The sequence below is a fragment of the Primulina tabacum genome, chromosome 14 (genome assembly GCF_025594145.1).
Source record: "Primulina tabacum isolate GXHZ01 chromosome 14, ASM2559414v2, whole genome shotgun sequence".
Taxonomy (NCBI): domain Eukaryota; kingdom Viridiplantae; phylum Streptophyta; class Magnoliopsida; order Lamiales; family Gesneriaceae; genus Primulina; species Primulina tabacum.
The window spans coordinates 4761579-4773362 of NC_134563.1; the positions used below are offsets into that span (position 1 = coordinate 4761579).

The following is an 11784-nucleotide window of genomic DNA, read 5'->3' on the forward strand; positions in this document are numbered from 1 at the left end:
CAACTGATCAAACAAATCATCTATACGAGGCAATGGATATTTATTCTTTACCGTAGCCTTGTTCAGTTGCCGGTAGTCAATGCAGAGTCTCATTGAACCGTCTTTCTTCCGCACAAACAGTACTGGAGCACCCCAAGGAGAAACACTCGGTCTGATGTAACTCTTGGCCAGTAAATCCTCCAACCGCTCTTTCAATTCTTTCAGTTCAATTGATGCCATTCTGTACGGAGTTCTAGAAATCGAAACTGTACCTGGTACCAATTCGATATTGAAATCTATCTCTCTGACTGGAGGCAATCCCGGAGTCTTGTCGGGGAAAACATCGGCAAACTCGCATACCACTGGAAAATCAGCCAATGATGGACTCGACTTCAGTAAATCAACTTAATAGACAAGGAAACCCTCCGCTCCTTTCTGCAACAACCGAGTCATAGACATAGCAGATATCAAAGGAATTCTAGATCTAGAACCCTTACCATAAAATTTCCACTCTTCAGCCATTTCAGGTCTGAATCTGGCAATCTTGTGAAAACAATCAACTGTAGCTCTGTACTTGGTCAGCATATCGATACCGATAATACAATCAAAATCAGAAAACCCAAGTACAATGCAGTCTAAATCAATCTCATGCCCATCATGCTGTAGCAAACAAGATCTAACCGATGTCACTGATATCAGACCTGTCCCCAAAGGAGAAGAGACAGACACTACAGCAGATAGGGACTCAACAGGAAATGCATGCATCAATGCAAATCTCTCAGATATGAATGTATGAGATGCACCAGTATCAATCAATACATATGCAGGATAACCAGAAATAAAACAGTTACCTGCAACAACATCATCAGGTGTGTCCTGAGCCTATTCTTCAGTCAAAGCGAACACTCTGGCCTGCTGTCTAGGAGGCTGGCTAACTGTCTGGCTTCCTCCTGGCCTCTGCTGTGACTGGGTAGATGGTGCTGGCTGGAATGAGTGAACTGTAGATGGTGGTCGTCTACCAGTCTGAGCTACTGATCCAGATGATTTGGCACCCTGGGATCCCTGAGAACCTCTCTGTGGACATACTCTGGCAAAATGTCCCCGCTGTCTGCAAATATGGCAATTGCCAAATACTCCTCTGCACTGCTCTGTAGAATGTCTCCCTCCACAAGTGCTGCAATAAGCTCCCGTATAACTCTGGCCCTGACCGGTCTGTCTCGAACCACTAGAACTGGATGAACTGCTTCCAGATCTCTTGAACTGTTTCCCTCGAGCTTTCAAATGATCTTTCCTTCTACTGCTACTGCCACTTTCAAATCTGGGATGGGGTTGTGGAAACTGAGCTGAGGATGGTTGCTGTGGTCTCGGTGCTGGTGCAACATATGAAGCTTCTTTCTATCTAATCAGACCGGCTTCGGCTCCCTTTGCTCGGTTCAAGGCATCAGCAAAGTTGTTTGGTCGTCCGGTGTTTACCAATGTAAATATGTCAGGATTCAGGCCATTGATAAACTGATCAGCAACAGCTTCTTCATTCTCAGCCACGTGTGGAGCAAATCGCAGTAGGGTAGAGAACTTGGCCACATACTCTTCAATGTTCAGCTGACCCTGTCTCAAGTTCGTAAACTCTGCACCTTTGTCCTTTCTATACGATACTGGAAAGAATCTTTGATAGAATTTAGTTCTAAACACTTTCCAAGTAATCACTGTACCTCGATGCTCCAATGCCCTCTTTGTTGTGAGCCACCAATTCTTTGCAACGTCATGTAATTGGTGCCCAATCAGTTTAACTCTCCGCTCATCTGTATAATCCAAGGAGTCAAACATCATCTCAATGTCATCTAACCAACTCTCGCAATCAACTGAAGTCTCAGTACCCTTCAGAGTCGGTGGATGGAATGACTGAAATCTCTTCAATAGTGTTTCCATAGGTGTTGCTGTCACATCCTTGGAAGGTTCGAAGTACTGCCCTGTTCTGGGATTCGTTGGGGTGGCATATCTGATTATCAAAAGGGTTAGCAATCAACTAAAACACATCTGTTTCAGTCCCTTTCAGATCATCTTACCTCTGATCAAGAATCGGTTCTGATTCATTCTCAATATTACACATTTACAATTCAAATCAGATAATCAGGTAAACATATAATATTGAAGCAATAAACATGCTAGCATACAGAAGCAGGAAAGAAAACTCAATCTACCCCGCTCACTAGCTTCTATCTCAATCTAAAGGATCTATCGCTCTGATACCACCTGTTGTGGGGACCCGGACGCTAATCATCTTCTTAATCGTCATTGGGATAATTGGATCAATGTAATTAATCTGGGTCTAAATTTTTTTTTTTAAATATAGTGCGGAACGGAATAGAATCAATCGAATATACATATCAGTATAAAAGTACAAGTCTTGTACAACATACATTCATCTAAATCTAAGGTTCAACAACTAATTATCAAGTGTTCAAACCCTATTTACATCGAAGTCCGTAGTCTCCACTCTAATCACGATCTCTCCTCATCTCCTTGACCCTGATCCTGTCCCACCTGTTGCCATGCACACATACAAACACGACAACAGCCGGATAATTCCGGTGAGAAATATACCCCAGTATAAATCAACAAAACATGCAATCATATAATCGATATAAAAGCATGAAACAAATATCAATAACATGTATTAAATCTGAAAACATGAATCGATATAAAACTGTAAATAACTCGTGACTCCACAGCTCAGTCTAGACTCATTCCTAGTCTAGGGATCCCGGTTTCCAGACGTTGGCATACTATATCGAATCTCAGTAATAGAAGTAAATCCACTCCTAATCAAACATCGATATAAACCAAACATCTAGTGTCTTGACCTATCAGTCAAAGACTTTGGCACCTTCGCCAATAACTCCTCTGTGACAATGTGCAATGGGCCAGTGACTACTCTATCACAATCTGGCACCTCTGTCACAAGACCAATCGTCTAATCACGCTTTCTATAAATCAATAGAACAAGCATATCAATTCAAATCAATGCATATAATAACAATAAGTATGTGGTTTAGGGAAACTCAAGTTATATCTAACTCGAGTCATTCTCCAGGGTTCGACATTGACTTATACCTTTCTTTTTGTAGTCTCGGTCTGAAGAATAGAAGTTCTGAATTCAAGACTATCTCTATCAATCTGAAAGGACATATCGAGAATAACAATATCAACATTTCATTCCCAATTCAATATCGAATCTGATCAATCTGAATTTAATTCAAAATCAACGGCATAACGGTACAATCCTGATATTCCAGTCAATACCATATCAACAGATATCAATTACCAATCATAACCCATATCCAATACAATCTGTAATCAATCCATAATCCAAATCTATTCAATTTCAATCAATATAATCTGAAAAATCATAACAATTCCATAATCAATCTGTTCTTCGATCTGACTTCGATTCTACGATGTCTAGTATATCAAGAACACCATATATAGATCAAATAACAATTCCTCCAATATCATATTTTCAAATGATAACAGAACTCAATAAAACTTACGTCCAGTTGTAGCTGTCGATGAGAGGAATTCGGTACTGTGTTCGGATTCAAAATCGGATAATCGGATATGTTAAAATCCCAATTCTACACTTTAAGGAAAAATTTCAGAATTTTCTGTATTTCTTCCCTCGGTTCTTGGCTGGAGTATGCAGGAGAATGGAATTTACAATTATATATATTGCATGAAACATTTACGTGTCACCCTCTGAAATTTCATCCAAGGCCTTACAGTATGTGTACACAATCATCTCCCTGCACATAAAAAAAAGTTTAGTCCACCACACATAAATTTTATACGAAACCAAAAATGTAATTTTTGATGTATTTACGTACCATAAGAAAAATTCGAACTACGAATAAGCATGTAGTAACCCGTTCTAGAATCATCTACTAATCAAGAGCTAAGCATGCGATTAACCTAAATAACAATAATCAGAGATAATTGCTGAAATGGTTAATAAACAATAGTTACACAACCCAATCGAAGTCCAGAAACCCAAACCAAAATATACGATACAACCATATCGAATCAAAACAGTACTGATAAACTAAATCAATCGGCTACTCAACGTCCTCGTCCTCCTCCTGAGCCATCCAACCTTAGGCCTGCCCTGTGGGAATGGGGTGTTCAAGATAAACAAAACCGAGGACGTGAGCGATAAGAACGCCCAGTACAAAAGCATGAGTATACAAACTTATATGACATGCACATGCTATGATATGATACCAGGGTAGTGAAGAAACATGAATCACAAAAGATCTCAACATGCTCAGTCTAGAGACGCCAAGTGGATAATGCCTTGCGGTACTCCTTTGGGTCACTATATCCACTACAAGATCAGATGTGGACCTGAAATGTCCCAGATCACCGAATCCCTCTTGACCCGTCGACCACTGTGTACTCTCGGTGTCCATGCGTCCACAAGACAGGGCTGAGCGGCCCCACAAGATATTGATTATCTCGAAAGAGATATAGCTCAACAATAAAGGCTATCTCGAAAGAGATACGGCTCAACATGAAATGCAACATGCAGCATAAAGCGTGACATAATAGCATGCATCACTTGACATATATCAATGCAGCAAATAATCATGCAACACATATAAGAATGTATACTGGACCAGGATATCTCGGATAATACTTTAGTACCACTATCACTGCAGTCCTAATCCACAGGAAAAACCAAAACAACCAGGCCTAGTCCAAGCCTATACATCAAGTGAAAATCATCATTAAAACGTATCTACCAGACTTAACTAGAGTATGAAATACTCCTGAAATAATAATGATACAATTTCAAACCTTCGTCCATCGTCAGCCAGCTAATGACGATGCTCTGAGTCCAATCTGTCCAAGTTCGAACAGTTCGTTCCCTGACTGCTTCGATCCCTAGCTGCCCTGCTCGGACTACTCTGCTCAGTTCTGTCCGGACTGCTCTGTCATGTCTGAACTGCTCTCCTCTGTCCTGTTCGGACTGCTCAGTTCTGTCCGGAATTATTTGTCCTGCCCGGACTGCTCTGCTCTGCTCTGCCCGGACTGCTCTGCTCTGACTTGCCCGGACTGCTCTCTAAGATAGCTAGAACTTGCACTAAAAACACACAATACCCCCTTCACAATGAGAAATCATATGACCTATAAATCCTATTTATAGACCTCAGTTCAGGACTACTGAGCCCTTTCATGCATGGACGTGCCAACCCAATGCCATGCACTTCGACACCTATCCGGACACCTGTCACTCGGCCACATACACAAATACACATGTCCCGACTTGTGACATGTTACTGGACACCTCAACTAACTATCTCGACCTCCATCTTTGCTCCATAACTAACATACCCATTCGGACTTATTCATTAGCACCAGTTCGGACATATTCCCTAGCACCAGTTCGGCTCAGCCACTTTTGCTCAGCCACGTCTGTTCAGCCACTACCTAGGCAGTCATGACTTCTGAAATCAGGTATGGCTTCTAAAATCAGCTATGGCGGTTCCAATGTCAATTAACACATGATTTACTTAATTAAAGACACTTAATCATGTTTAGTTAACTTAGTAGAATTCGGGCTACTACAAAGCACATCTTTGGAGTTTTGAAGGTGTATTCCATCTGCATTCGGGCCATGGCCGGGGGACGAGGCGGATAAATTATACACATATACTCACATTGAAACTTCCATAAAATCTGAGTCTATTGCTCATTATTTATAGATAGCATAAATATAAATTTTTGTATATATAATAAACATTACATTATAACACGTTCATCTGATTAAATGTCGGGTCATGCTACATATATAATGGGGGCAGGGGCGGAGAAATGGACAAAATTGGGTAATTGTCCGGCAGCATTTTTAGTCAAAATGTTTAGGTAATCTAGTACAACAAAAATATATCTAAGTATGAACTATCAAATTTTAATTTAATAACAAACATGTTAATATTTTAAACTATTTTTCAATTTTCAAGTTGTCTTCCCTCTTTTGCTAGATTATGCATTTCATTTTAATACATGCATTTAATAATATAGTTTTAACAATTTTGAATTTGATTCTGATATATGATATTTGATTTTATAGATTTCTTTATGTTGAATATGGTTAAATTGGTTGGTTTAACCAGAGTTTTATTTTGATGTGAACATATTTCGCGTGATGGCCGATTGAAAAGTACACAATAAAATGTGCTTTTTTTTTTTTGTTAAGCTCTTATAATTTAAAGATCTTTATTCAGCTTAAAGTTTTCACCTATTGAAATAAGATAATACAATTTTATGCCTTTTTGACTGATCATACGAGCTAATGATTCTAATGATTGTAATGGACAAAAAATAATCTCCAATTGTTTATTAATTAATCAATTTAAAGAACAAAAGAAGAAAAAATTGAGAATCTTCCGACCAACAAATTCATCATAATCCATACATAGCATAAATCAATCGTGCAGTTAAGTATCATTATAATTTCTAGAAAAAGTTATGAAATTGGTAAAATAAATTATTTTAATAACGGCGGCCAATTACGTACATTCTCTGATTCCAACAAGATAGGTAATGTAAATACGGATTATACAACAGCTTACGTTAGCAACAAAATATAAATATGAATAATATCAAATAATTCTTTTTTTTAATAATTTAAATAAATATGAATAATATCAAATAACAAACCGTGGGAATTAATGAATTGGAATATGTGCAAGTTGCCCTGTTCATCGTCAAGATTGGGCCAAATTTATGAAGGGTGAATTTGGACCGGTTCAGGTACAATGAATAGGTATAATTATATTTCTGAGGTGAAAAATATCTTCAAAAAATACAAAATTTTCTATTATTCTGGGTGGTCGAAATACTTGAGCTAAACATCAGTGAAGTAAAATTAATGCATCGCTTTGATGCATTTCCTATCATTGCGGCAGAGTTCTCCTTCACATTAGCATCCATGCTTGTGCTTTGGAGTACAGTCTAAACAAATTGCTTGATTCAGATATGCATGAATTGCTCAATTTCAGCGCATAAACATGTATTAATACCACTGCAAATGCGGCAATCCGCCATGGCTGAAGTTTAGCATGCATAAAGCATGAAACCATCTACGTATTCTTGTGCGAATCTCGAGCTAAGAATTGGATGTTTCTGGAGTGCTAGCCATGATCAAGAACCTCAATATAACTTTGACCTATATCCTTTCTCATCTTTCTTGCCACCGCAACCTCCCGGAACTCTTTTGAAGTTTCAAAATCCCCAATTTCGTAATAAAAGTTTGATGCTTGTAACCAGAGAGCAGGGTCCTCTGGCTCAAGGTCAATCAAGATTTTTGCAGCTCTTTTTCCCGCTTGTTCATTGTGATGAATCGTGCAACTCCTCAAGATCGAACTCCAAATTATGGCATCAACCTGCCAAGGTGTATCTTTGAGTAACTTTTCTGCTTCGTTTACAAAACCTGCACGGCCAAGAAGATCAACCATACAGGAATAATGCTGTCTCTCTGGATGTAGACCACATCGAGTTTTCATCGCATGGAAGACGGATCTTCCCTCGTCAACAAGTCCTGAATAGCTGCAACCCGTCAATACGCTCAAAAATGTTACTTTGTCTGGTTTAAGACCATTTTGGATCATTGTGTCAAACATTTCAAGGCACTCAAATCCAAATCCATTTCGTGCTAGTGCGCTAATGATTGATGTAAAACAGATGACATTGGGGGAAGTAATTTGATTAAAAACCTGCCGAGAAAATTTAACGCCACCTAATCTAGAGTATGCATCAATCAAAGAGCAAGAGACTGTGATGTCATATTCAAAACCCGACTTTATAGAGCAACAATGCAGCAAACCGAAGCTTGCTGCGCTAGCAAATGTTGATATCGATAGTGCTTTCAAAGTTGTAGAAAGACTAGCCTCATCATATCCAATTTTTTCATCAACCATCAAACCAAACAATTCAATCACGTCCTCTGTGAGACCAAATCTCAGTAAAGATGACATAAGACAGTTACAACACTCGAGAGTTCTCTCTGGAACACTCTCAAATATAGCAACCGAGCTCTCGATATCTCCACATTTTCCATACATATCGATCAAAGAAGATTGAACAAGTTTACTGTCCAAATTTAACTTCAAAACAGAACCATGAATTTGTTTCCCTAACATTGTACTCTTTGTTGCACTGGATAACTTCAAGAATTGTAAGAATGAAGAAACTGATGGCTTCTTACCAAAACGCTGCATTTGCTGAAAGATTTCAATAGCATCGATGGAGTAACCATTACCTGCACAAACAGAAACCATGGAATTCCAGGAAATCACATCTTCGGGTGGGATACACTTAAATGATTTCCATGCATCGATGAAACTCCCACAAGCAGAGTAAAAGTCAACCAAAGAATTGGCTATAAACAAATTTGAATTCACCATTCCATTTTTGATAACCAAACAATGCAGCTGCATTCCCTCATCAAGAAACCTCTCATATCCACACCCCCGAATCAAATAACAAAACGTGAGCCCATTCGGTTCCACATTATCTAATTTCATTTCATCATACAATCTTAACAACTCCTTCGATCTTCCTGTATCACAAACCCCACGTAACACAACATTCCAAGTGGCCAAATTTCTCTCTGGTAAGCTACCAAACAATCTTAAAGCAGTATCAGAACGACCCATTTTCAAATAAAGATCGACAAGGGCGGAGCCTATGTACAAGTTCAAACTAAACCCAAGAACAATAACTCTACAATGAACTACAGGTCCTTCTCCGTATAACCTCTTGGAGCTACACAAACTTAGAACAGTTGAAAATGTCGATGAATTTTCCACCATGCCCGAGCCAACCATTCGTTTATAAAGAACCAAAGATTCCTTCGAGAACCCAAAACGATAGTACCCTGAAATCATAATGTTCCACGTGATTACATCACGCTCCCGCATTTCATCAAACATCTTGAATGCAATATGTAAAGATCCGGATTTTAATAAGTCAGTAATGATTCTATTATTGGAGTAAATATTCAAATTCCCAATACTACCGTGGCAAAGTGTGTGCAAGGGTAGAGAAAAATGGACTGAATCGACAGGTTTGCATTTGTAAGAGCATTTTGTTATCACTCTGCCAAAGGAAAACAGCAAGTTTTGACATTTCATCGGTCATCACATGAGTTGCAAAACGCAAGTTCCCCCTTCTCGGATGGCCAATTTTAAAATTCGATTCTATAAAATTTTTAAAAATATAAACTTTTGGAGTGGTATAGCCAACACTAGACGTCCAATCACTTATAAAATACTTTTATGTCGTACAACCATCATATCAGAGCCAACACTTGACATTATAGTGAGATTCTGATTAGTTTTACTTTAATGAGAAAAAGTACTATGGACATGTCAATTGTCAACACGACACTACAATCACCAATTCTGGATAGATCCAACTATATACTTTGGAAAGTTAGGAAGAGAGTCTACATCAAATCCATTGAAAAAAGTGCATGTCAACGTGTTATAGATGGTTGGACTCTATCAAATACTGTTGATGAAGATTATGACAATTTGGTTAAACAAGAAAGTGCATAGACGATCGTTGAACTACAAATTTCGAACTTCAATTCAAATGCACTCAATGCCATTTTCACTTTCTGTGGACATAAACATGTTCAATCTAATCAACAATTGTGTCTCTCCCAAGGATGCATGTGATATGTTATTGGTGCCATGGTAAATCAGCAAAATCGTGTATATCTTTCAACTGTTAAATCTGAATATGTGGCACTTGGTAGTTGTTGTTCACAACTCTTGTGGGTGAACCAAATGGTAGATGGTTACGGTTTTCACAGTGAGATCTTGATTGTTCAATCTAATCAACAATCATGTCTCTTCCAAGGATGCATGTGATATGTCATTGGTGCCATGGTAAATCAGCAAAATTGTATATCTCGAGTGCAATTGACATTTCAAAAAATCCAGTGCAACATTCTCATACAAAATACATTGGCATCAGGGATCATTTTATTCGAGATTTGGTTGAGAATGAAATAATCCGAATGGAATTTGTTGGAACTGGTGGTCGTAATGTTGTGTGTTGAATTATTACGACTTATGATTTTAGATTGCGAGACATTGCTACGATCTACAATATCTATGGCGAACTTTCAGTGCTTCTCGATGTAGTTGTCCATTCTGGAAAAAAAAGAGAGATGAAAATGTTGAAGCTGTTGCAAAAATGTCTGAGTGTGCTGGTTCTGACCATGGTGAAGTAAGAGATACTGATGAGCTTGAAGGAGATGTTTTGTAGTTGGTCTAATTGGTTTTTTTTTTTTTTTTTGGTTGTGTTGCTATCTCTTGTTAATGTTGTTAGTGTCATTAGTGTTCCTATTGATGAATAAATGATTGTTCTAGTCCCGTGTTTTAAACACTGCTAACAAAATCGAAGCTAACATGATCTAATTCAGGAGGAGAAATGTTTTCAAATGCAGGGTAGCTAAATTGTGACTTGCATGTTAACTCATGAGAGTTCTGCTGAATAAAATTTTTGTGTTTTGTTTAAAAAGACAAAAAAAGGAAGATTGAAAGAAATATAATTTATTCATTAATTATGTTTTGCTTTCGACAATATTGTATTTTTTAAATCATAGTTTTTTGTGTTTCTAGACTATAAATATTATGACAAAAATTCTAGATATGATATTATTGTTTAAAAGATTTATTTTTCCATAAAATTTTGGTTTTTATATTTTGTATTATTCATTTTATGGAATATAATCTAGGGCAAATGAAGCTTATAAATAATCAAATATTGTTTCTTGTGTATATAGGTGTGAAAGATAAAAAGACACCACATGAGAGCAATCATGAGAATTGAATATTACATCGAAGAGATCAAGTGCTTAAGTCAAGTCATATTGTTGTGTTGTCGTAGAGTGTTGAAGCCATGTAGACACAGGTTTATTTCATCCTACCCATGTGGGCATTGCCCCCATGATAGGATGGATGACCAAGATTTGCCCATGCATATATAGGACCTACTTTTTTTTTTTGAAATTGTATGTGTGGCAAGATCTTACCCGTTGAAATTGAAATGAGGGTAGTGCCCACATAGGTAGGATCTCATTAACCGTAGACACAACACCTTATCAAAGTGTTGATTTGTGGGTTGTTCATCAAACCAAATTTCGGTTTCAAAAATGTTGCATTCGTAGTTTTGGTTATTTGATTTGATATGTGTGTTAGATGCACTTTTTTTCCTCAATTTTTAGCAATGTGAATAATGTTTATATAAGAGTGCTGAAATGTCAAAGCGTTAGCTTCATGTTGGTCTGAAAATTGCAATTTTCCGTTCTTGATATTTACATTTGATCCCATTTTTGGATCCATTCCTTATTTATTTGCCGCGTTCCATTGTTGGTGTATTATAGCTCTGTCGAGTTGTTATGCATTAATTTCCCTATTAAATGTTGTAATAAATTACTCAAATTTATCTCAATTTGCAAAACTCGTCTTACAAAATCTTACATACTCCATTAAACAAGATAACAATTTTCATATTCATTAAACTTTCCCTTCTTAGGTACTGCATCGTTTTTCTGCATTCACTGAATTTTCATTTAATCGTATATTTCGACTCGATTCAAACAACTCTCGGTGTGAGTCTTAGCCCTGACGAGCAAATCTTCTTCAACACTTTGTGCTACATTGTCCAAATCTATCAAGTGTATCTTGTTCTGGACAAATGAAAATAAATGGCAATGATATATAAGATCGAAAG

At 37.6% G+C, this 11784-nt stretch overlaps 1 protein-coding gene across 1 annotated transcript; it reads right to left on the minus strand.

Annotated features, from left to right (window-relative positions):
- Positions 1–6777: 6777 nt before the first annotated feature.
- On the minus strand, positions 6778–9231 carry LOC142524083 (pentatricopeptide repeat-containing protein At3g13880-like). Its single transcript, XM_075627814.1, has one exon. It carries the CDS (start codon positions 9168–9170, stop codon positions 7170–7172), a length of 2001 nt encoding a protein of 666 aa, XP_075483929.1. The 5' UTR covers positions 9171–9231; the 3' UTR covers positions 6778–7169.
- Positions 9232–11784: the final 2553 nt, after the last annotated feature.

Coding starts and splice junctions, on each gene's coding strand:
- LOC142524083 (XM_075627814.1), bottom strand. CDS start 9,170: ATGAAATGTCAAAACTTGCTGTTTTCCTTTGGCAGAGTGATAACAAAA.